The following is a 27,297-nucleotide window of genomic DNA, read 5'->3' as shown; positions in this document are numbered from 1 at the left end:
AAAGTGTAGAATTTAAAAGTTATTTGAGAGTATAATTTGGTAACATTAGTAAAGGAATATATATATATATATATATATATATATATATATATATATATATATTAATTATATTCTTAATATTGATAATAATTTATTGATTTCTAAAATGATACAAGAAATATGATTATAATAAATAATTTTAAAAATTGTTAGTTACATAAAAACTGATGAATAATTACATCGAAATTAAGCTAAAATAATCGTCATTTATATATTATCTACAAATGTAAGGTTATGTACATATTAATTGATGTAATTATTTTGAACAAATATTTTACCTTTTTTAATAGAAATAGTTTATTATACATAATAGAAGACTTAATACACTTTTGAATAAATATAATTGATATTATTTAAATATTAAATTCCTTTAATATTTTTCTATTTGTAAAAAATTTTACGATTAGTTTTTATTTTAAACCATCACAAATTTTAGATTTAATCTTACTATACAAATAATATATTTCCTTATATATAACTAGTTCAAAAATATATATAACAAAGTTCAAAAATAATATCTAGTTTTAAATTTCAGAAACTATAAATATGAAATCACATATGCATATATACATATATATATAATGTATCATTTATTATTATTCCAATATATTGCCTTTATTCATTATCTGTTTATTGTTATATTTATCTGAGTTTATCTATTTATTGCTGTAAATAAATATATATAATGGTCATTTTGATAAAACCGGAATTTTATATATAATTGTAATATGTATAATTATTATAAGAAGTTTTATATGAAAGTTTCATTATATATTATATGAAAGTTTCATTATATATATATATAAATATACGAAACAAAATAAATTAAAATAGAGATTAATTTGTATGGAATAAGACATATTTTAGAATTAATTTTATTTATTTTTGTGTATTACTGCATTTAAAAAATATAATTGTATCTATTTTTTAAACGAAATTCTTTTAATTGTTCTATTCTCAATATAATATTTATAAAAAAATTTATGAATAATATATTTATAAAATAAGTTTAAAGATTACTATAATTTAACATTTGTTAAATTATATTAGTAGGTATATTTATTTAGAAAATTTATGTTATAGTAATCTTCTATTTATTTCTTTAAAAATTAAATTAGTCTAAGTTGCAAACATTTTTGCAGATAGTACACATCTCATATATCTATATAAATACTTAATAAATTATATATGTATTTATTTAATCATGCTAGTAAAAGTAAAAAATATAAGTAAAATATTTTTTAATTCTATTCGTTGAATATTAAGAAATATAGAAATTAGATAATTATTTTAAATGCTTTAAAATGAAATTAAATCAATCTTATTTTCAATTTTTCAATTGTTATTATTCTTTGACTGTATTGAATATGAATTTTTTGTAGTAAAAAAAAATGGATACTTCATCAAAAAACAATAGTCACAATTTAGATCATGCTATAGCAGGAGCTGTTAGTGGCTTTGTAACAAGATTTGCTTGTCAACCTTTAGATGTTGTGAAAATTAGATTTCAGGTAAAAGAATTTATATCATGTGGAATACAGTGATAGTACTTATAATGCTATAGATTTTCTTAAAAAGAATTTCATCATTATAGTTACAAGTTGAACCTATTGCTAACTATCATGTTAGTAAATATCACTCTTTTTTACAAGCATTTTATTTAATACTTAAGGAAGAAGGTATTACAGCATTTTGGAAGGGACATATTCCTGCTCAATTATTGTCAATTGTATATGGAACAACTCAGGTGAATATATATTTTATAAAATTTTTACATGTAATTTTTTATTTTTATTATATTTTTAGCTGGAAGAAGCATAAAAAATAATTTTTAAAATATTAATCTAAATTTAAATATTACATTTGATACTGTCTAAATTTTATAATTTATTTCAGGAGCTTTTAATTAATAATAATTAATAATAATTATTAATAAAAATTTTATTATTATAATATTATTAATACAATTAATTTATATTTATATTATTTATATTATATTATTAAATCTTATAGTTATATAAAATATAAAAATAATTATTCAGAAAAAACAAATTCTACAAATTTTAAATAGTATCATTTGTAATACTGATTTATTTAAATCTCTAATTTTCATATATAACTAATTATAATTATAATTAAATATTGAAATTTTACAGTTTTATTCGTATCATATATTTATGAAAATATCTCATAATTTTTCATTGTTAAATGAATGGAAATATTCAACAAATTTCATAGCTGGAGCAAGTGCTGGTTTTTTAGCTACAATTGTATCATTTCCTTTTGATACTATAAGAACCAGATTAGTAGCACAATCAAATAATCATACAATCTATAAAGGAATTCTTCATTCTTGCAAGTAAGTTTAAAATTAATAAAAATAATTTGCATAACAAAATTAATTGCTATTTTTATAAAATATGTTTACAGTTGTATTATACAACATGAATCTCCAAAAGTTTTTTTTTATGGATTATTACCAACTTTATTGCAAATTGTACCACATACAGGTTTACAATTTGCATTTTATGGATATGTGAGCGATAAATATAAGAAATATTATGATGAAACTAACATTAGTTTTTACAATTCTATGATATCTGGTAGTGTAGCTGGTCTATTAGCTAAAACTGCAATATATCCTTTTGATCTTAGTAGAAAAAGATTACAAATACAAGGATTTAGAAATGGCAGAAAAGGTTTTGGTACTTTTTTTGAATGTAAGGGACTTATAGATTGTTTAAAATTAACAATAAAGAAAGAAAGTGTAAAAGGATTATTTAAAGGTTTAGTGCCAAGTCAATTGAAAGCTACTATGACAACAGCATTACATTATACAGTATATGAGCAAACTCTAATAGTATTAAAAGCATTAAAATCGGATATTTCAGAATAGTAAATTTGTAATAATTAATTAAAGAATATAATATATTCTCATATTATTGTCACATTTAAAAATATAGATAATGAAAGATATATATGTAGATATATATTACATATATGTATATAATATATAATATAAGAATAGATATATACATATATGTATATATAATATAATGTATATAATATATATATAATGTATTGTAAATTATAGTAAAACTAAAATCTTTGATTTTTAATCATATTTGTACAAAGAATTAAGTTATAAGAGAAAATATCAATATAAGTTTTAAACTTATTAATATAATTTTCTTTATTCATTATTCCTGCTTTAATAACTTATTATAATCTGTATTGCAAAATACATATTACATGATATCATATACTAAAATAGCATAAAATATAAAATAATAATTTTTTATAATATTTAATTTAAACTGTTTTTATAATTGAAGTGGAGTAGGCATTTCATCTGGAGTTCCTTTTAAAACTGCTATAATATTTTTAGCAGTAATTATTGACATTTCCTCTCGTGTTTCTATAGCAGCACTACCAATATGTGGTAATATCACTACAAAATACAAATAAATTTTGAATTTTTTAATAAATTTAAATTTAATATATAAATTTAATAAATTAAATAAAATTATTTTTTATTGTACTTACCACAATTATCTAATTTCAGTAGCTCACTATCTAATGGAATAGGTTCAGGAGTCATAACATCTAAGCCAGCAGCTTTAATTATTCCATTTTTTAAAGCTTCTATTAAAGCAGATTGATCAACAACTTCTCCTCTACTGACATTTATAAATATAGCAGATTTTTTCATTTTTTTAAATGTATTTTGGTTAAACATTTGTCTTGTGTCAGGAGTTAAAGCTACTGTAACAATTATAAAATCACTTTTTTCTAACAATATATCAAGCTTTACTTTTTCTCCTCCAAATTCAGATGCTTCTTGTTTTACATTTCTACTTGTATATAATATTTTAGAAGTATTAAAACTTTTAAGACATTTTGCTACTTGAATACCAATGCGACCTAATCCTACTATTCCAATTGTTGATTTAGATAATCCAGGTCCACACATCCAAGTAGGTGACCATGCTTTCCATTCACCTCTATAAAAATTATTATTAATTCAAATAAAATTTATATAATTTATAATATTTATTAAGAATATATTTTTATTTTATACTTATAAACAGCTCTATTTGCTTCTATTAATCTTCTGGATGTAGCTAATAATAATGCTATAGTTAATTCAGCTGTTGCATCTGTTAGAATGCCTGGTGTATAACCAACTTTAATATTCCTTTTTTTTAAAGCTTGTAAATCTAAATGGTCAACACCCACTGACATAGAAGCCACAACTTTTAATTGTGATCCTGCTGCATTTAATACTTCTTCATCTATTTTATCTGTTAATAAACAATAAATACCATCTATATTTTTGATTTTTGATAATAATATAGATTTAGGAATTGGTTCAGGTTTTTCCCATAGAACAACATCACAGCTAAAATATAACAGAAAAAAATATAAAGATTAATAAATAGTTTTTTCATAATAATTTTATATTTTTCTATATTTTTATAAAAAAAATATAATATTTGTAAAATATACTTGAAGAAAATATAATATACTATATATATATATATAACAATATATGCAATAATATATAAAACAATTTGAAAAAACATATGAAAAACATACTTTACATATTTTAAAACAATAAAATATATTTTAAATCATTTTTAATATATAGAAAAGTACTTACTGTTCTTTAAGCAAACTTAATGCTGCAGATGGAATATCCGAACGTGTTATTAGAACTCTTGGTCGATCCATTTTTATTGTCGATGTGAAAAATTTCTGATTATGTATTGAGAGTTTGAGAGCAATAAAAAGTAAAGATTTTTGATTTAGTTTTGCAAAGATAGAAAAATTAAATAAGGACATTTTTAATTTAATAGTGTACTTTTAAGACTTATTTTTTTATTTAGTTTTGATACTATGAAGTGAAAAAGATAACCTTATTTACCTTATTAACTTGTTTTTAAAATATTTTTATTTTTTATTTATGATATTAAATTAATTATTAAATTTATTGTATTTATAATTTTAAATTAATAAAATTTATGATATTAAATTATGATATTAAATATAGGTAAATTCATATTTATAGTCAATTGTAATTAAATTTTTTTTATTTATCTGATCTTGAGAATTTTCTTAATAAAACTACATATTACAATATTAAATATTACAATATATTATTACAATATTTTATCATATTACATATTTATTATTACAATATTCTATCATTTTAAGTTTTAATTCATTTTTTTTGCATTTATAATTTATATTTAAAATAAAAATATTTGTTTTTTTATTTTTAAAGTTTTTTTTATTTTTAAATTTTTGTATAAATAAAAATTTTTAATAAAAAACAATATAAAAAATATGATTAAAATTTTTATTATTTTTAATTCCATATCTCTAACTATTAAAATAATATAATTAATATAATATTAATATTGGTATATATATTTTATTATTTATACTATTATACTATTATTTCAATATTTAACTATTGATCAAAATCTTTATTTATTATTATTTTTATTATTATGATCAGAGAGCTTTGAATTTTCATAATTTTTGTTAGCTGCTAAAATAGTATTTTTCATTAACATTGCTACAGTCATAGGACCTACACCTCCCGGCACTGGAGTTATATGTCCAGCAATTGATTTTACATTTTCAAAATCTACATCTCCTACTATTTTATATTTATTATCCATTTTTATTCTTGTAATTCCTACATCAATTATACATGCTCCTGGTTTTATCATTTCCTTAGTGATTAAACCAGGTATACCAGCTGCAACAACAACTAAATCTGCCAATTTTGTAAATTTTTCTAATTCAGTATGAGGAGTATGACGATGACATATAGTTGTAGTCATATCTAATGCACCTGTTCTATCTAAGAATTAATTTAATATTAAGATTTTATAGATTTTGCAATTATATATTCAATGTTAATGTATAATCACATATTCGTTATATTATATACCTTTACTGTCACCATGTAAAAGTAATGCAATAGGTAAACCAACATGTTTAGATCTTCCTACTACAACTGCATTTTTTCCAAAAGTTTCAATGTTATTTCTTATTATTAATTCTTTCACAGCCAAAGCAGTTGCAGGAATAATTCCATTCCTATTTAATGCTAAATTACCTAAATTTTCTAAATGAAAACCATCAACATCTTTACTTGGTATAATCGCCTGACAAACTTCTTGTTCATTCATATGTTTTATTAATGGCAATTGCACAAGAATTCCATCTACAGTCTTATCTTTATTTAAATTATCAATTTCATTAATAATATCTTGTTGTGAACTATTCTCATCTAAGTGAATAGTATAATTTTCAATTCCTAAGTCATTAATAAAATAAATATATTATATATAGATATCTCATAGTATTTAGTATATATCTCATTTTATTTAGTATATATATATATATTATTTATTAATTATTTTTAATCAAAAATTTAATAGTATATAATTATATAAATTTTATTACTTTAGAACATCTTACCAATAAAATTTGCAGCTTTTATTTTTTTATCAACATATATTTTACTAGCAGGATTATTACCAACTTTAATAGCCACTAATTTAGGTCTTTTTTTATTATCATTTATCCAATTATCAACAGTTATTTTTAATTCATTTTGTATTTTATTAGCTATTTTTTTACCATCTATTATTATAGCATTTTGTCTAAAAAGAATTGTGAATTATTTTTTTTTAATTTGTTAAAAAATTATATTAAGAAACTTATATGTAGAAATACTAATAATTTTTATAATTATTTAATACTAATTAATTTTTAATAATTAGTTTTTAATATATTTTTGATTTTAAATTTTTTAATAATTTTCTAAAATTCAATATATATATTACTTACAATATATTTGAAGTATGTAGTTGCTTCAATGAAGTATTTGAAAGAAGTGAGAAATTTTTCTTTAAGAGAAACATGTTGTCAAACATATAATTTTTTGTATATATTTGATTATTTCATAGTAAAGTATTATATCATTTATATATGTAATATAAAATTATTTATCATGAAATAATAAGTAACTATTATAAAATCTTACAATCTATTTCTAAATTCGGTTATTGAGTTTGAAATTTTTATACTGTAATCTTTGTAAATAACATAGTAATATAACACTGTAATATAAGTCCTGTTAGTGAAAGTATACTGAGAATGGTTTGTAGTGGTTACACCAGTAGAAATCCTTTAAAATTATAGTGAAAGTTAAGAATTTTTCTATTTTTTAAATAAATTTTTTAGTGTTTTATTAATATAGGGAATAATAGTATCATTTATTTTTATATATTACGGAAAAAATAATATTATATTTTTATTTTAATATTAATTAATAAAATGATAAACATGCTAACAAAATAAACATAAAAATATTGCACGTGATTTTTCTTTCTTAAAGCAATAAAAATATTATCCAGATTTTATTTCTAAATTAGAATTTATTGATTTATTTTGCGGAAGATGTCGCTGCTGTATTACTTTATTATTATTATTATTATTATTCATTATTGCATTTATATTTTTACATCAAATAAAACGTTACTTTTCAATAATTTTCAATAATAAAAGAATTGTTATTTTTTATAATACTTTTATATTTATAATTTAAAGCTGAGAAAATTAATATAAATTTAATTAAAATAAAATAATTATTATTATTTCATGAGTTTCAAATAAATTTTTAAACTTACGAAAAATATATAGTATAATGAAATAGAAAATATATTAAAATACATTAAAATAAAAAATATATGTTAATATTGTGAGAATTCAACTATGAAAAAAAAAGCATGTTAAAAGTATGAATAAACTTCATTTTACAGGATATAAAATTTTTAATTTATTTTTATATTTTTTAATAATAATATTTGACGAAAAATATTCAAAAATATAAGTTTTAATATAATAAAATACAACTTCAAGAAATCATTACATCAAAATTTAAATATAATAATTCATCTTAATCTATTTTTTTGGTTCTTTAATTTTAATTATTAAATATTTTACTTGCAATGCATAATGGAATAAAATATAAAATATATATATTTATAATAAATTGTAATATTAATATTAATATTAATAATAAAAGAATATATATAATATAAAAAATAGATATATATATAAGATGTATATATTTACGATATATAAAAATTGCAATAAATAGATGAATGAAATAAATTTTTTTTGGATTTAAAGAAAATAATAATGTTAATAGATATTGAAGTTTCTTTAATACATTTTTCAGATGAAATATAAATAAAAATAGTAAATAGTAAGATGGATAAGATACAAATATTGAAATCAGCGCCATCTTAAAAATGCCGCAAATGAAATACAAAAAGAAAGAATAGAAAATAATGAGAGATAGAGATATAATAAGAATAGACTTTTAGCGCCATCTCTCGACATTTTTTGAAAAGTAATATACTTCCAATCGAATAAATCAATAAATAATTGATAAATCGATAATAAATTAGCTTATGATTGGCCAATCAGGAAACTGTTATTCGAGTTTTGGCGCGCGTCAGTCTACAATTGCAAGTCATTGTAAGTCACGTAAGATTTTAACTGACTTCGGTGATTCGATTATGCAATAAGTAATTCTATTCATATTCTATTATCGAATTTATAATTTACTTTTTTTAATAATTTATTTATTATTGTAATGATGAAATTAATAAGTGTTTTGAGTTTATCATAATTAGTTAATTTTATATATTATATAATTAATTTTATGCGTTTTTTTATTTAAAAATTCTTATTTTGTACAGATTATTACTTAATTGCTAAGTTTTAAAGAAAAAAATTTCAATATGGATATCTTTGTACTTTTCTAAAAGGAAGTTTTGAAGACTTTTGCTTGTATACTGTATATGTATTTTATATATGGGAGAGTCAGTGCTTCTCAAGAGAAAAAGATAACCATCTACTACAGAAAGAAGATAATTATTTTATTATATTTTCCATTTATTTTATCTTTTTCAATAAATAACTAATATTATATTTAAATTATGATATTCCATGTTTTGATAGAGATTTTATTTTCTCATATTTGGTCATGACATCTTATGGGTCATGGCATTGATTTTTCATTTTCATTTATTGATGAGTTACGTGCATTTATGTTTCTCTGATTATTTAATTATGTAGGATGAAAAATTCTGATATGATAAATGTTGATATGAAAAGAAATTTGTTAAATGTTCACTAGACAAAGTTAAAAACAAAATTTTGTATCTATATAAATTCTTATATAGATAGGGAATGTATAATATATAGATAATAGATATTATATTCTTAATTAGATAAGAATATAAAAAAAACTTTAAGAATAAGTAAAATATTGATATTATATTTTTAATTTAAATTTATTTCAGAATTTTTTACAGAAGCAGAATATAATTGATTAAAAAAAATGCACTTAGAATTAAGTGCATGCACATTCAAGAGTTATTAAATAAAGTAGTATTGCAGAAAAGTAGATACTTGTTATATTAAATATTTATTTATGTTTTTCCTTCTCTTGATTTTTATATCGATATTGCTTTCTTTTATTTAATATAATTTAATTCTTTAAATTTATTTATTTTAAAATTAAATTCTTGTGTTTTCATTATATTAAATTCAGTTATTTTTATATTATGTTCTTTTTTTATTTTTTCAATTTTTATGAATTTATTTAAGTTTTTTGTTAAATTTCTCTTTTGTGTTTTACTTTTATTTAAATTTAATTAATTTTTGTATTGAATTCCTTTTTTGCATTATAATTATTTTATTTTCTTTTGTTAAATTAGTAATTTTACTAATAATTTTTTTATTTTTCCAATAAATAGATCTTTACAGGATTCTAATCTTACAAGCAACAACAATTAATATATATGTTATATTATTATATTTTAATTTTATATTATTTTATATTATATTTATTTTATTTATATTATTTATATTATTTTATTTATATTGTTTTATATTATATATTATATTTTAATTTTTCGCGCGATTTTTGAATAGTAAAATAAACATCATGAGCCAACCAATCAGAACGTCGATTAATTCATACGCGGGACGAATCAGTGTGCATTGCATTGCGCAACGCAATGCGCAACATAGTGCGCATGTCGTCAGTCTACAGTTGAAAATTGTGTAGAGTAGACGTCGCGAATTCGGATTACGCAGTAAGTTTTTTTTTACTCTTATTATTATCAAATTCATCAATTATTGCTAATTTAGTTTTTTAAATAATTCATTCAATGTAACGAAAACGAAATTAATTAGTTTTTTGCATATCTTTGTGTCTTTTTATTCGATTGTTCATTTTGCGTCTATTGCGTCATTAGTGTTTCGGTATCGAAATATTTCGAGACAGAATTTGAAAGGATATATTGTTTTTTTTAATGTAATTTTAATTATATACATTTATTTTACTATTTCTTGATCTTTATTTTTTATTTAGTCGTTTAGTTGTTATTAAAGTAAAAGAAATTTTTTACGATTCGTTACATATTCATTTCGTGAAATTGAATTCAAATATCATATATTTTTTCCGAATATATATATATCGTATGTAACATCTCGCATATATGTTTATTGTGTACTTTTTTTGGTCTATCGTTTATATTTTATTCGAGGCTAGAAATATTTCTTATGATATTTCACTTCTATGAAATTGGATTCGTGTTCAAACATGTTTCGGTTTGTCGAATTGTCGAGCGAAAATATCCTCTTTTCGTCTTGTTATTCGATGCGCGAAATCGAAGCGCAGTGATATTGTTCATTGATTCATCATAATAATTAGATGTTTGGAATTTTCTCGAAACATGTGTTCTATTTATTGCATAGTATTTTAATATTATTTTTTTTATAACTATATAATTTTTTTGTTATCAATTGCGTGTTAATTAATACATTTTTATTCAATATTTTACTCATCATTATCAAAATTGATAATTTTTTGACAATTAAATAATTTTGGGTTTCTCGTTTATCATATAATTCGAATGTCGAATTACAAGATGGTTTATATTGAGTTTTCATTTAATTTGATTGTTATGATACCTCAACATAATCTAATTTCATAGATATTATTCATTCATTTAGAAATTTTGATTTTTTTCTGCGTAGGTTTAATTGGTTTTAATTATTAAGTGTTATGGCAATACTCTTGAAGACGGGAAAAATTCCAATATGGACGCCATGTCTTTCTTGACAAAATTTTATATTAATTTCGTATGTATAAATTTTTATTCTGTTTTATTGGATTTATATTAGTGATTTTTGTTAAGCAATTCATAATAAAATTACATTTTAATTAAAAAAATAATTAAAAAAATTAAAAATTTATGAGAAATTTTAATGATTTATCATTGGAAATTAAATTTTAAAATCTGATAACAAACATTTTATTAAATTTGAGATATTAATAAATAATTGGTAACATTTTTATACATAATTTATAATTAATTAAAATAAAAGGCAATATTTTCAGAACAAATGTTTGATAAAAAGAAGAAGAAGAAAAATATCAAAAAGATATTGCTTCTTCTTCTTCATCACTTCCTTTTACTAATTTAATATTAATTTCAAAAAATATTTGTGACCGCGCGCAATGCGTTAATAGAATCAATATTTGCTTCGTCATAATATTTTGAATATTTATATCGAATTTTAATATTTATAAATATATAATAAATTATAATAAAGAAATTAAAATCTATATTCTATGTTATTCATCATTATTCAACATCATCCATCGATGAAATCTTTAATTAGATCGTAGTATTAAAACTTAAATCTATTTTACATTATACTTAAAACTAGAACTTATATCTAAAACGCACATATCTTATCATTTATATCGAATATAATAAATTATAATAAAAATACTAACCAACTGTACTAATATCTATATTAAGGATATTCTGGTATTATATTAAAAAAAGTGGAAAATGATAAAATTACAAAAATTTTATTGAAAATTGAAAAATAATATGAAAAGATGAAAGGATTAATCAGAATATGCTTGTTCTTTTATTTTTTATTAATACCTTCAGTCTAATCCATTGATAATTAATCAAAATAGTTAAAAGCATTCATATTATAGACTAGACTGAAGATATGCGTAATTCTTGGCTTGCCATTGCTTTTCGAAAACTATTAATGATAAAATATAATTTAAAATATTTTGAAAAACTTTTAATAGAATATCTGTAAATTTTTTTAAATATAAAATTTGAAAAGCGATGTCAATTACCGGGTCCCACCAACGAGGAGGTGACTACGCATCGAGACCCATTTTTTTTTTAAATTTATTTCACAAAAAAGTTATTACATTAAAATGATACGATTTAAAATCTATAAGTTAATTTTTAAACGCAGAAAAGAAACAATTGGTAAACAAATTAAAAAAAAAGATATAGAAAAATTACATCAAAATAAAAAAAATATTACTTAATGTATAATTATATAAATATACTTAAAATTATATCCAACGTCGTCCATCGATGAAGTCTTAAATTAACTTAATCTAAATCTTAACACTAAATCTTAAATCTACCTTACATTATACTTAAAACTAGGACTTAAATCTAAAACGCACGCATCTTATCATTTACGTGGAATAATAAAGAAATTAAAATGTAAAACTTAATATTAAATCTTAAATCTATCTTACATTATACTTAAAACTAGCATTTAAATTTAAAACGCATATATCTTACCATTTATGTCGAATTTGATAACTTATAATAAAGATATCAAAATCTGTGTTATGTTGTTATCCAACATCGTCCATCGATGAAGTCTTAAATCATTTATGTCAAATATAATATAAATATATTATAACACATATATATTGAAATTTACTTGTTCTATGTTGGTTATCGTTGTCCAACGTCGTCCATCGATGAATTCCTAAATTAACATAACCTAAATCTTAAATCTATCTTATTAAATCTATTATACTTAAAACTAGGACTTAAATCTAAAACGCACGCATCTTATCATTTACGTAGAATATAATAAATTATAATAGATATATTAAAATCTAAAACTTAATACTAAATCTTAAATCTATCTTATATTGTACTTAAAACTAGGACCTAAATCTAAGATGCATGCACCTTATCATTTACATCAAATATAATAAATTACATATAATAACAATATATAATAACAATATATAATAAAAATATTAAAATCTAAATCTTAAAACTAAAACTTAAATTTATTTGTAACCTCTGTATCAAGAATACTCTCGATCAACGTAAAGCGAAAAAAAGGAAAAAAGTAATTATTTGTTATTTAAAATTTAAAAAGAATCGTAATGTTGAAAAAAAAGACAAGCGACACAAGATAGGAATAAATATTGAAGAAGAAATATTGAATAAGACACGTCATTGATAAAACTTGTGAAGAAAAAATTAAAAAATGGAATATCCTATAAATCACTGTCATTCTCGTGTCATGACTTACATCAATGGACTTACGTGAATTGCCGGATAGTGGATACTTGCCAGTCGTGATCAATCGAGAGTTACGACAGTGGCAGAAAAAAACATTTGTCTCAGCGACAGAGGAAGGAACGAGGAAGATCCTCGACCACCTGTGCCGGCTAACAAAGACCAATGTGCGATCGTAAGGCCGAACTCTGATCGAGTACTCGATGGCACCAATCGACCAGAGCGCGATTGACTCTCGATTGACCACCGAAAGTAAAGCACCAGTCCAACAATTTCTGCCATTGTTGCATGACACGTGACTTGACAGTGACTTGAACTAAACAAGAAAGAAACAACAAACCATAACATAATCATAAGGACAAATTGAAGAAGAGAGTAAAAAACGATTCGAAGAGCCAAAACAAGAATAAAAACACGAGATGAAAAATGATCAAAACGAAAGATATCAAAGAATTAAAAATTTTATTTTTCGCTTTAAGCTTAAGGAGAGTATCTTGATACCGAACGCACTTAATAATAATAATTTAATTAATATTCGTTTATTAACTAATATCTGTATCAAGGATATTTTGGTTTCATTTAAAAAAAAGGGGAAAAGATATCATTATTAAAATTTTGTTAAAAATTAAAAAAGAAAATAAAAAAAAGAAAGGATTAACCAGAATATCCTTGTGCAGATTTTATTAATACCTTCAGTCTAGTCCATTAATAATTAATCAAAATAATTAAAAGAAATCATATTTTAGACTAGACTGAAGGTGCGTAGTTCTTGGCTTGTTATCGCTTCTCGAAAATTATTATTCATGAAATATATTTTATATTTTTAAATTTAAAATATTTCGAAAAATTTTTAATGAAATACTTGTAAGATATTTTTTTAAGTACAAAATGTGAAAAGCGATGGCAATTATTGGGTCTCACCTACTAGGAGGTGACTACGCATCGAGACCCACCTAAACCTAAACAAGTAAAAAAAAAAAAACAAATAATTAGTGATTAACAAATTAATACAGATATAGAAATTACAAAAAAATATAGAAGGTACAACAAAAAGATATCCTGTAATCATAAATCTAAAACATAAATTTAAAACTTTACATTGGTTTACAACAATTTTTTACATTTCTCGCAATTTTTCGCACGCAATTAATCCCACGTCGTCCAACGATGAGGCTTAAATTTAAAACTTAATCTATATTCTTAATACTACATCTTAAATCTACGATTTATATATCCTACTGGCATCATTCGTACTAAGATACGCTCCCATTTAAAGCAGAATAAAAAAAAAAAAAAAAATAAAAGAAAAATAAGCAAATGGATTGAAAATATGTTCATTTTATGTTAAGGAGCGTATCTTTTTACCGAATGTGCTCACAATAAACTTATAAACAATTAATCTTATGTTGTCTAACGATGACGCTTAAATTTAAAACTTAATCTATATTCTTAATACTACATCTTAAATCTACGATTTATATATCCTACTGGCATCATTCGTACTAAGATACGCTCCCATTTAAAGCAGAATAAAAAAAAAAAATAAAAGAAAAATAAGCAAATGGATTGAAAATATGTTCGTTTTATGTTAAGGAGCGTATCTTTTTATCGAATGTGCTTACAATAAACTTACAATAAAATCTAAATGTCTATCTTACATTAAACTTAAGCTAAGACTTAAATTTAAGACTTAAAATTTATTTAAATCTTAAATTTAAATTAAAACGCAAACATCTTAAAAAAAATTATATGCAGAAAAAAATAAATTAAAAATTTTAATCATAAAAAAGAAATAAAATTTTTATTTTGATATTTTACACAGGAATTCCGAATATTTGTTCAACTATTTCATAATTAAAAATGTAAAAATGACAAATGACAAATTTTATTCAATTTTAGCGAAATTGTAAAGAAAAACTTAATTTTAATTTTGATAACGAATAATTATTTGTCATTTGTTCTGAATAAATCAATTGTGTTTGTATCAACATATCGTAATAAGAATATTAATTTATAATATTAAATATTAATTTATAATATTAAATAAATTAATATTCTTACTACAAAATGCAAACAATTTTACTACAAAAATTTAAAATTCAAATGAATAAACTTTTTAGCAGTATTTTCATTAACAAATGCTCTAATATTTAGGGACGCTGAAAAAAAATGATAGCCAGAAAAGGCTATAAGGACCACACTTGTGATCCAAAAACAGGATCCAATTTCCACAATGTTAGTGGAAAATTATGGGCATTTTATAAACGCAACACTACTTTCAAAAACGCGATTATTTTTTGACGCAACACTACTTTTAAAAACGCGATTATTTTTTGACACAACACTAATTGTTAAAATAAATTTAATATAAATACAAATGAATTGAAAGTTAATATCTCTGTAATTAAAACTCGAAATAAAATAAACGTAAAATTTTTTAATACTACTTTTAAAAAAAATTTTTATGAAAATTAAAATTATTAAAAAAAATCGCGATGTCTCATAAAACGCAACACTAAAGCGTACGCGATCGTTATTTATTCGCAACTCTAATGCAAACCGTAATTTATTTATCGCAACTAATTAAAAAAAATCGCGATTGCCCGTTTTCCCACTTTATGGTCCAAAAGCAGGACCACATTTTTGCAGCTTTTGCAACTGCATTTCATGATCCAAAAACAGGACCATTTCCACAATATTAGTGGAAGAATCATGGGCATTTTATAAACGCAACTCTACTTTCAAAAACGCGATCATTTTTTAACGCAACACTACTTTCAAAAACGCGATTATTTTTGACGCAACACTAATTCTTAAAATGAATTTAATAAAGTTAATATCTCTGTAATTAAAACTCGAAATAAAATAAACGTAAAATTTTTTAATACTACTTTTAAAAAAAATTTTTATGAAAATTAAAATTATTAAAAAAAATCGCGATGTCTCATAAAACGCAACACTAAAGCAAACGCGATCGTTATTCATTCGCAACTCTAATGCAAACCGTAATTTATTTGTCGCAACACTAATTAAAAAATCGCGATTGCCCATGATGATGTACGTTGGGCCGGAATTCACATCGGCCATAAATACTACTACTACTACTACTAGTACTACTATTACTACTACTACTACTACAGACTCTAAAACGAGCATAGTAACAAAGTAGTAACAATGACTTCCCATTCTTTGGATCCAAAAAAAGATCCAAAAAATGAGAAGTCATTCGTTGCAGCCCCTCTTCGCGACAGTTTGTCGGGGCCTCTTCGGTCTTCCTTCTTCGGGCGCTATGCCCGCTGAAACTTATAACTAGGCTCGAGATTTCCTAATCGCAAAAAAAAAAAAAAAGAAAAAAATAGACTAAATCGCGGAAGCTGAGTGCACATGGACGAGCAATAGTCATTACTGACCATTGTCCGCACATGCGCAGAATCTCGAGCGCAACGTTCGTTTCGCCCATTTCGCGACCGCGACCGCGAAATTCGAAAAATCGATATAAGTAAAACCAGAAACGAGTGGTCATCGATGACCACTCATCTCAGCTCCACTCTCGATTTTTCAAATCGATTTCCTGAAACAGGTTGTCACGCGAAAACGCGCCTACCCGACCAGAGACTGTGACAACCTGCCCGGCCCTACCTACTTATATATAACAGACATACCAGAAAGTATACTACCTATCCTACCTAGCGCTATATTTAAAAAATGGCAAAACAGGCACACCAACACATTCACTCCACGGTTCTCACACATTACACCCGGGTGCAAAAAGCCTACACTAGGGAGAGCGTCCCGGGACGCCTCCGACACCCGAGTTTGATACCACTTTCACACTCTAACTTTACGTACCATTTTCCTGAAATCGACTGACGATGGCTAATGATCATTGCGTGAATCGCGACAAAAAAATCATATCTATCTCGATTTTAATTATCAATAAAAATGGTATTACTAAAATTTAATAAATTTGGTATCAATTTACAATTTGTAATTTTATATTAACGAAATTATAAATTGTATAATTGATAATATAATATAATATAATAAATGGAAATGAGAATCGTAACGACGCAATTCCACAGCTAACCACAAACACACAATGTGGAAAATACGTCGTGCACGATCATTAACTCATCGTCAGTCGCCGATAAAAACTTATAAACTATGGTCATCGTGCCCATTGCCTCTCTCTCACTCAAGTAACACCTGGGCACGTGAGTGAGATCGTGGCAATGGACACGGAAGGGGTTAAACCTGAAAATCCTGAGCTAAAAAAATAATTATATATATATATGTACTTTGTTTCTAACGGGCTAATATGCTTTATTTTATCATCTATTTTTACTTCAAATTTTATTTAATGACTCTAATTTGATTAAATATTAAAATTGTGACATCTAATAGACAAAAAAAAAATTAAAAATAAATAAGAAATTTATTTATAGCAAGAAATACTAAATGCAAAATAAAATAATTGATTAAAAAATTAATATTAATAGAAATAACCTCAGATGATTCCTTCATCAAAACATAGTTTCGAAAATAAAAAATACAAATATTATTGTTTTGATTCCGAAATCTACCTGTCGCGATTTATCTTCTTGCACATTTTTCTTTACACATACGAAGGAAATAAAATTAAAAATTTTATATTTCGTATTATATGATTGTTAATTGAAAATCGAATGATTAAAAAATATTACTACTGTATAATGCAAAATGTAAAAAAGAAAAGAAAATTTTTATTTTACTAGTATTTGAAAAACGCGATGTGCAAGAAGATCTAGCCTGAGCTACTAAATAAAACATAGAAAATGTTACTACTCACGGGTATAATAAATATACTCGTGGTTACTATGCTCGTTGCAAAAATCTACGTATACAACCAGTCACTCGTGTCGATTCGGACCTTTCGTCCTACGACATGATTGAGTGACCGGAGGAACATAAATGCATGCGACTCACCCTTAGATGCGAAGAATATTGGCAAGTGTAGGAGGATGTTGCAAAATATCTGTAACAAAAAGCGTAACAACATAATTTAAAACATAATCCAGATTGTTTGAAAAAATTGAAGTAAAAAAAAAGATGGAACTCTACTAAACTAATATTAATAGTAAAGTAAAATTTGAAATTCTAATGTATTTTAATAAAAATAAAAATTAAGACTCTGATATAAAAATTTTAAATTTAAAAGTTAAAAATCTAATGATTTTATATTGAAATAAAAGAAAAATAAAAAAATAAGAATTTAAATAAAATGAAAGATAATTACCTCTTCGCGTGATGGATGATCGCCTTATTTTCTTGAGAGAAACACTGACTCTATACGAATTATTTAAACACATAATTTTTTAACGCGACCGGTTAAATTAAATTCGGTGAACAAACACTGATTCTAATTTCGCGTTATTCATTAAGAATTTAAAAAAACTTTTACGAAAGCAAACACTGACTCTACTGACCGCATTGCGCGCGGTTACAAAAATTTACTGAAAATAAAATTGTATTAATAGAGGGGGATGGAATAGAAAAAGAAGTAAAATATTCTTTGATATTTTTCCTTCTTTTTCTTTTTTTTTTCGAACATTTGTTTAAGAAAATACTGCTATGACTTATAAGATACTTTTTTTAAAATTCAGAAATGTCTATGAATTATTAATTTGGAAAAATTACGTTATAATTGTTCGCTATCAAAATTTAAATTATACTTAATTATAATAAAATATATCGCGAATTATAAATATTCGAAATTTCTTGCAAAATAATCAAAATTTTACAAGTTAAACATACAATAATAAATTAATTAAACTTAACGTAAACTTAAAACTAATGTAGTTCTTAGCTTGGCATCAGTTTTCAAAAACTAATCATTCTAATTTAATTTTAATACAATATTTTTAATGTACTATTTAATGTAATAATTTGATCAAATAATATAAAATGAAAACTGATGCCAATTACCGGGTCTCACCAACGAGGAGGTGACTACGTCGAGACCCATAATAATTATAATTATTATATAAATTGTAATACTATAAATTAAATGTTAAAACAAATTAAATGTTAAATATAAAATTAAGAGAAAATTATAAATTAAAATCTAAATAAAATTAAAAATTTGAAAGGTAAAATTAAAGATTGAAAGTTAAATCAAATTAAAAATTTTAATTAAAACTAATATAAATAAAATTTAAAAATTAAAATTGAAAGTTAAAATTAAAATTAAAAATTAAACGTTAAAGTAAATAAAAAATTTATAAGTATAAATGAAATTACAATATTAAAGAAAAAATAAAGTAAAAGTTCAAAATAAAAATTTAAAAGTTAAAGTGAATTGATAATAATTAAAAAAATTAATTAAAAAAAAATTTAAGAAATTAAAAAAAATTTAAAAAATTTAAAAAAATTAAAAAAAAATTAAAAAACATAAATATTTAAAGTGTGAATTAGAGATGGAAAGATAAAGTAAATTAAAAATTAAATAAAAATTAAAAATTAAAAATTAAATCAAAATAATCAAATTAAAAATTTAAAATAAAAAAATACAAAAAATTTGAACAAAAAATTGAAATTTAAAAATTAAAAGTAAAAAAAAATAAAAAATTTGAAGTTAATAAGCAAATTAAAAATTAGAAAAATAGATAAAATAAAAAGTGAAAGCGAAAAAGAAAAAATATAGGTATAATAAATATAATAAATAATAAAAATTTATTCTAATGTTATAAAATTTCAGTTAAAGTTATATCTCCGATGTTAACGCGACGCGAGTTCGATACGAAATGATCGTTCTCGCCTGTCGTGTCCTCTATTTATACAAGCGCGTGAACCGAAGTCGAACGAAAATATACGACCTTTTCCGATTTTATCAAAATAAATTTTTCGAATATATTAATCAATGATTTATCAATTTTTAGATTTTTATTGTTAATTTATTGTTAATTTAAGAATTTAATAACAATTTTTAATATTTTGATTGTTAATTTATAGATTTAATAACATATTAGGATATTATATATAATAATTAAAATATATTTTTGCGAAATAAAGTAAAATTTTGTATATTATAACATTAATTTTCGATTTAAAATTATTAAAAATTAAAATTTGAAAAATTTTTTCTCAATATTTTATGCGAAAAATAATTATAAAATAGCCACGAATAGATTTACATGATTTATATAAATAATTTAATAAATTTTAAACTTTTATTCTTTAATTTATTTACCCATTAACTTACTACGATAATAGATATAACAAATCGCACATATTTTTATAAATTAGATTTTATAAAATAAGATTTTGTGGTTATTATTTTTTCAATCTTTTATTATAGTATAATATGTAATTAAAATAAATAAAAAATTAAATATTGAAAGATAAAGCCAAATTAAAACCAAATTAAAAAATAAAAATTAAATAAAAAAAAATTTAAAGTAAAAATAAAAGGAATTAAAGTTAATGTAAATTAAAAATTGAAAAATATAAATTATATAAAATAAAAAGTAAAAACAAAAAAGGAATGTACGTATAATAAATATAAGAATAAATGATAAAAAATTATTCTCTATATTGCAAAATTTCAGTTTCAATAATGTGTTATAATTTCATTAACTTTTATGTTATATTCTCTTTTTATATTTGTAAATTTATTCATTATTTATAAATTATATTATAAAATTAAATTCTTTTATATGTTGCAACATATAGAAAAAGAATTTAACATTGTAATACGTAAATAATGAATAAAACATAAAAAGAAAATATAATGTAAAAATTAATTAACATAAAACATAAAAAAAGAAGCATACTAAAAAAAAAAATTTAATGTAAATATAATCTAAATCAAGATAATACAAACAAATATTATTATTTTATATGTTGCAGTTTTGTTGGATTAACTTAATTATTATATTAAATTCCTTTTTTTTTATTTTTTTTCCTACTTCAATTAATATTTATTATAAATTTTTTTTTTAAGTTTCAATTCTTTAAATTTAATTAATTTCTTCATCTATGTTTTTCATTTCTTTTTATTTTATATTCTCTATCTTATATTCTCTTCTTATATTTATATATATATTCATTATTTATGTATTATAAAATTAAATTCTTTTATTTGTTTTTATTGCAATATATAGAAAAAGAATTTAACATTGTAATACATAAATAATGAATAAAACATAAAAAGAAAATATAATATAAAAGTTAATTAAACATAAAATATAAAAAAAAAGATACTAAAAAAAAATTTAATATAAATATAACCTAAATCAAGATAATACAAACAAATATTATTATTTTATATATTGCAGCTTTGTTGGATTAACTTAATTATTATATTAAATTCCTTTTTTTTATTTTTCTTTCTACTTTAATTAATATTTATTATAAATTCTTTTTTTAAGTTTCAATTCTTTTCTTAACTTTAAATTTAATTAATTTCTCCTTCTATATTTTTCATTTCTTTTTATTTATCAGTTATATCTAGATATATATATTTTTTTATATATCTGTTAACATCTATCTTATATTCTCTTCTTCTAAATTTCTATATACATTCATCATTTAAGTATTATAAAATTAAATTCTTTTATATGTTGCAACATATAAAAGAAGAATTTAACATTGTAATATATAAATAATGAATAAAACATAAAAAGAAAATATAATATAAAAATTAATTAAACATAAAATATAAAAAAAGAAACATATTAAATAAAGAATTTAACACAAATATAATCTAAATCAAGATGATATAAAAACAAGTAAATTTATGAAATTTACAATATTAAATTTTTCTTTTATATATTGCAACTGTGTTAGATTTATTTAGTCATTATGTTAAATTTCTTATTTATATATCTTTTTTTCTAATTCAATAAATATTCTAAACTATTATAATTATTATTAAATTATTATTAAATTTTTATTCTAAATTCTTTTTTGATGTTTTAATACTTTTAGATTTTTTCTAACTTTGAAAATAAATTCTTTTCCAATGTTTCAATCTTTTTTCATTTCATAGTAGTTAATTTTTATGTTATATTCTCTTCTTATTTATGTTTATATATTTATTCATTATTTATATATTATAAAATTAAATTCTTTTATATATTGCAATATATAAAAAAAGAATTTATATTGTGATATATAAATAAATATAAATAATGAATAAAACTTAAAAAGAAAATATAATATAAAAGTTAATTAAACATAAAACATAAAAAAAAAGATATTAAAAAAAAAAATTTAATATAAATATAATCAAAATCAAGATAATACAAAAACATATATTATTATTTTATTTTATTGCAGCTTTGTTAGATTAACTTAATTATTATGTTAAATTCCTTTTTTTTATTTTTCTTTCTACTTTAATTAATACTTATTATAAATTCTTTTTTTAAGTTTCAATTCTTTCAGATTTTCTTAACTTTAAATTTAATTAATTTCTTCTTCTATATTTTTCATTTCTTTTTATTTTATATCAGTTAACATTTATCTTATATTCTCTCTCTTCTTATATTTATATATATATTCATCATTTATATATTATAAAATTAAATTCTTTTATATGTTGCAACATATAGAAGAAGAATTTAACATTGTGATATATAAATAATGAATAAAACATAAAAAGAAAATATAATATAAAAGTTAATTAAACATAAAACATAAAAAAAGAGGCATATTAAAAAAAGAATTTAACACAAATATAATCTAAGTCAAGATGATATAAAAACAAGTAAATTTATGAAATTTGCAATATTAAATTTTTCTTTTATATATTGCAACTGTGTTAGATTTATTTAGTCATTATGTTAAATTTCTTATTTATATATCTTTTTTTCTAATTCAATAAATATTCTAAACTATTATAATTATTATTAAATTATTATTAAATTTTTATTCTAAATTCTTTTTTGATGTTTTAATACTTTTAGATTTTTTCTAACTTTGAAAATAAATTCTTTTCTAATATTTCAATCTTTTTTCATTTCATAGTTAATTTTTATGTTATATTCTCTTCTTATTTATGTTTATATATTTATTCATTATTTATATATTATAAAATTAAATTCTTTTATATATTGCAATATATAAAAAAAGAATTTAACATTGTGATATATAAATAAATATAAATAATGAATAAAACTTAAAAAGAAAATATAATATAAAAGTTAATTAAACATAAAACATAAAAAAAAATGATATTAAAAAAAAAATTTAATATAAATATAATCAAAATCAAGATAATACAAAAACATATATTATTATTTTATTTTATTGCAGCTTTGTTAGATTAACTTAATTATTATGTTAAATTCCTTTTTTTTATTTTTCTTTCTACTTTAATTAATACTTATTATAAATTCTTTTTTTAAGTTTCAATTCTTTCAGATTTTCTTAACTTTAAATTTAATTAATTTCTTCTTCTATTTTTTTCATTTCTTTTTATTTTATATCAGTTAACATCTATCTTATATTCTCTCTCTTCTTATATTTATATATATATTTATCATTTATATATTATAAAATTAAATTCTTTTATATGTTGCAACATATAGAAAAAGAATTTAACATTGTGATATATAAATAATGAATAAAACATAAAAAGAAAATATAATATAAAAGTTAATTAAACATAAAACATAAAAAAAGAGACATATTAAAAAAAGAATTTAACACAAATATAATCTAAGTCAAGATGATATAAAAACAAGTAAATTTATGAAATTTGCAATATTAAATTCTTTTTTTATATATTGCAGCTGTGTTAGATTTACTAAAGATTTACTTAGATTCTAAATTATTATAATTATTATTAAATTATTATTAAATTCTTATTCTAAATTCTTTTTTGATATTTTAATTCTTTTAGATTTTTTCTAACTTTGAAAATAAATTCTTTTCCAATGTTTCAATTTTTTTTCATTTCATAGTAGTTAACTTTTATGTTATATTCTCTTCTTATGTTTATATATTTATTTATCATTTATATATTATAAAATTAAATTCTTTTATGTATTGCAATATATAGAAAAAGAATTTAACATTGTGATATATAAATAATGAATAAAACATAAAAAGAAAATATAATATAAAAATTAATTGTTATAAAGTAAAAAGAATTGAAACATAATAGAAGAATTAATTTATCTCAATGTTAGGAAAGTTTAAAAGAATTAAATTAAATTTAGAAAAAGAATTTAACAAAAATATTAATTAATTTAAATCAAGAAAAACATTTAAACAAAGCACAATATTTAGCAAACTTTTAATAATGAAATATTTATATATATTTTTTGTAATTCTATTAAAACTTGTGTTAAATTTTTTTTTAATGTTTTAGGTTTTTAGATTTAGATGTTTTTTAACTTTGAGAATTAATTCTTATTAATTTCAACCTTTTTTTTTTATAGTAGTTAAATAACTTTTATGTTATTTCTTTTTTTAAATGTTTTATTAATTAATGATGTATTACAATATTAAATGTTCTACTTTTATACAGATTTTTTCAATTCAATAAATATATATCCAAAATTCTATTTATATTCTTTGAATTTTTCAATATTTAACTTTTATTATTCTTTTTTTATATTTCAATTCTCTTCAGATTTTGTTTTTCTCAATATAAAATATTTTATTAGTGTTTCAATTTTTTCTCTTCTTTGAATTTTATATTAAATAATGTTATTAAGTTTTTACTGATACAATTAATTGCTAAATATTTTTTTGTATTTTAGGTTTTTCTGTTTTATTGATTTTTATGTTATATATTTTATATTTTCTTTTATTTTCTTAATTTAATATCTTAAATTTATTTATTTTAAAGTTAAATTGAACTCTTGTGTTTTAATTATATTAAATTTAATTACTCTATGTTGTATTATATTATGTTTTTTTATATAATTTTTTTATTTTTTTAATTTTTATGAATTTATTTAAGTTTTTTGTTAAATTTCTTTTTTGTGTTTTAATTTAAAATTTAATTAATCTTTATATTAAATTCCTACTTTATATTATAATCTGTTTCATTCAATTTACTTATCTTGTTAAATTAGTAATTCTATTAATAATTTCTTCTTTTTATTTTTGCAATAAGTATCTTTACAGAATTTCAATCTTATAAGCAACAACAATTAATATATGTATTATATTATATTTTAATTTTTCGCGCGATTTTTGAATGAAAAAATAAGCATCATGAGCCAACCAATCAGAATGTCGGTTAATTCGTGACGCGGACGAATCAGTACGCATCGCATTGCGCAACGCAGTGCGCAACGCAGTGCGCATGTCGTCAGTCTACAGTTGAAAATTGTGTGGAGTGGACGTATCGTCGCGAATTCGGATTACGCAGTAAGTTATTTTACTTTTATTATTACCAAATTTATCTAAATTGTTACTAATTTAGTTTTTTAAATAATCTATTCAGTGTAGTGAAAACAAGATTAATTAGTTTTTTGCATATCTTTGTGTCTTTTCTTTCGATTGTTCATTTTACATCTATTGCGTCATTAGCGTCCCGTATCGAAATATTTCGAGAGAGAATTTGAAAGGGTATATTAGTTTCTTTTAATATAATTTTAATTATATATGTTTATTTTACAATTTTTTGGTCTTTATTTTTTATCATTTTAATCGTATTAAAATAAAAGATATTTTTTACGGTTTATTACGTATTCATTTCGTGAAATCGAATTGTTCAAGTATCGTATATTTTTCCGAATATATATATCGTGTGCAAAATATATATATGTCTCGCGTATATGTTTATTGTTTACTTTTTTTGGTCTATTGTTTATATTTCACTCAAGGCTAGAAACATTTCTTATGATATTTCATTTCCAAGAAATTGGGTTCGCGTTCAAACATGTTTCGACTTGTTGAATTGCCGAGCGTATCCCCTCTCCATCTTGCTATTCGATGCGCGAAATCGAAGCGCAAAGTGACATTGTTCGTTGATTCGTCGTAATAATTAGACGTTTGAAATTTTCTCGAGACGTGTGTTCTATTTATCACATATTATTTTAATATTACTTTTTTTATAACTATTTTTGTTATCATTTGTGCGTTAATTAATACATCTTTATTCAATACTTTATTCATCATTATTAGAACTGATAATTTTTTGACAACTAAATAATTTTGAATTCCTTTATATAATTCGAGTATCGAATTACAAGATAATTTATATTGTAAGTTTTTATTTGACTTGATTATTGTGATACTTTAACATAATCTAATTTCACATATATTATTCGTTTATTTAACAGTTTTGATTTTTTTTTTGCGCAGGTTTAATTGGTAGCGTATGGTAATATTCTCGAAGGCGGGAAAAATTCCAATATGGACGCTACGTCTTTCTTGGCGACTTTCTTTCGTGGTAAAATTTTATATTTCGTATGTATAAATTTTTATTCTGTTTTATTGGATTATATATTAGTGATTTTTGTTAAGCAATTCATAATAAAATTATGTTTTAGTTAAAAAAATTGAAAAAATTAAAAATTTATGAGAAATTTTAATGATTTATTATTGGAAATTAAATTTTAAAATCTGATAACAAACATTTTATTTTTATTTTAAATTTCAGATATTAATAAATAATTGATAACATTTTTATACATAATACGTAATCAATTAAAATAAAAAGGCAATATTTTCAGAACAAATGCTCGATAAGAAGTAGAAGAAAAATATCAAAAAGATATTGCTTCTTCTTCTATCAATCCCCACTCCTCTATTAATTTAATGTTAATTTCAGAAAATA

At 21.0% G+C, this 27,297-nt stretch overlaps 3 protein-coding genes and 1 long non-coding RNA gene across 13 annotated transcripts; 2 read left to right on the top strand and 2 right to left on the bottom strand.

Annotated features, from left to right (window-relative positions):
• The first annotated feature begins 68 nt into the window (after positions 1–68).
• On the top strand, positions 69–3,217 carry LOC100871333 (mitochondrial thiamine pyrophosphate carrier). 9 transcript variants are annotated; one of them, XM_012484494.3, is made up of 5 exons: positions 69–265; positions 1,422–1,550; positions 1,634–1,786; positions 2,196–2,398; positions 2,470–3,217. In XM_012484494.3, exons 2-5 carry the CDS (start codon positions 1,431–1,433, stop codon positions 2,933–2,935), a joined length of 942 nt encoding a protein of 313 aa, XP_012339948.1. In that variant the 5' UTR covers positions 69–265; positions 1,422–1,430; the 3' UTR covers positions 2,936–3,217. The 9 variants fall into 9 exon arrangements, with proteins under 9 accessions (XP_012339948.1, XP_086773086.1, XP_086773092.1 ...); XM_086916960.1 differs by having other exon boundaries at positions 89–291; XM_086916966.1 differs by having other exon boundaries at positions 97–265; positions 1,712–1,786.
• On the bottom strand, positions 3,203–5,183 carry LOC100865496 (glyoxylate reductase/hydroxypyruvate reductase). 2 transcript variants are annotated; one of them, XM_086916959.1, is made up of 5 exons: positions 4,967–5,183; positions 4,703–4,797; positions 4,121–4,441; positions 3,586–4,043; positions 3,203–3,490 (listed from the first exon to the last, which is right to left on the bottom strand). In XM_086916959.1, the coding sequence occupies exons 2-5, from the start codon at positions 4,771–4,773 to the stop codon at positions 3,363–3,365; spliced, it is 978 nt and encodes a 325-aa protein (XP_086773085.1). In that variant the 5' UTR covers positions 4,774–4,797; positions 4,967–5,183; the 3' UTR covers positions 3,203–3,362. The 2 variants fall into 2 exon arrangements, with proteins under 2 accessions (XP_086773085.1, XP_031771358.2); XM_031915498.2 differs by lacking the exon at positions 4,967–5,183 and having other exon boundaries at positions 4,703–4,955.
• On the bottom strand, positions 5,115–7,329 carry LOC105734756 (NAD-dependent methylenetetrahydrofolate dehydrogenase). The gene is made up of 4 exons (XM_031915499.2): positions 6,910–7,329; positions 6,538–6,722; positions 6,005–6,373; positions 5,115–5,914 (listed from the first exon to the last, which is right to left on the bottom strand). The coding sequence occupies exons 1-4, from the start codon at positions 6,993–6,995 to the stop codon at positions 5,532–5,534; spliced, it is 1,023 nt and encodes a 340-aa protein (XP_031771359.2). The 5' UTR covers positions 6,996–7,329; the 3' UTR covers positions 5,115–5,531.
• A 2,742-nt stretch (positions 7,330–10,071) lies between these two features.
• Positions 10,072–11,773, top strand: LOC147656098 (uncharacterized). The gene is made up of 2 exons (XR_015295046.1): positions 10,072–10,235; positions 11,182–11,773. It is a non-coding gene; the product is annotated as an uncharacterized LOC147656098 (long non-coding RNA).
• The last annotated feature ends 15,524 nt before the right edge of the window (positions 11,774–27,297 follow it).

Source organism: Apis florea, unplaced genomic scaffold, assembly GCF_048593485.1.
Source record: "Apis florea isolate Af1SG1 unplaced genomic scaffold, ASM4859348v1 contig_3811_pilon, whole genome shotgun sequence".
Classification (NCBI taxonomy): domain Eukaryota; kingdom Metazoa; phylum Arthropoda; class Insecta; order Hymenoptera; family Apidae; genus Apis; species Apis florea.
Note: the sequence above shows the minus strand (reverse complement) of the source record. Positions and strands in the feature narration are given on the sequence as shown.

Bases quoted from the DNA above. Each gene is read 5' to 3' on its own strand.
- LOC100871333 (XM_012484494.3), top strand. From the start codon at position 1,431: ATGGATACTTCATCAAAAAACAATAGTCACAATTTAGATCATGCTATA. The intron at 1,787-2,195 runs GTGAATATATAT...GAAATTTTACAG, and splicing joins TTGTATATGGAACAACTCAG to TTTTATTCGTATCATATATT. The intron at 2,399-2,469 runs GTAAGTTTAAAA...ATATGTTTACAG, and splicing joins GGAATTCTTCATTCTTGCAA to TTGTATTATACAACATGAAT.
- LOC100865496 (XM_031915498.2), bottom strand. From the start codon at position 4,884: ATGTCCTTATTTAATTTTTCTATCTTTGCAAAACTAAATCAAAAATCT. The intron at 4,442-4,702 runs GTAAGTACTTTT...GTTATATTTTAG, and splicing joins TTAAGTTTGCTTAAAGAACA to CTGTGATGTTGTTCTATGGG. The intron at 3,491-3,585 runs GTAAGTACAATA...TGTATTTTGTAG, and splicing joins ACTGAAATTAGATAATTGTG to TGATATTACCACATATTGGT.
- LOC105734756 (XM_031915499.2), bottom strand. From the start codon at position 6,995: ATGTTTGACAACATGTTTCTCTTAAAGAAAAATTTCTCACTTCTTTCA. The intron at 6,723-6,909 runs GTAAGTAATATA...AATTCTTTTTAG, and splicing joins CTACATACTTCAAATATATT to ACAAAATGCTATAATAATAG. The intron at 5,915-6,004 runs GTATATAATATA...ATTAATTCTTAG, and splicing joins TTTACATGGTGACAGTAAAG to ATAGAACAGGTGCATTAGAT.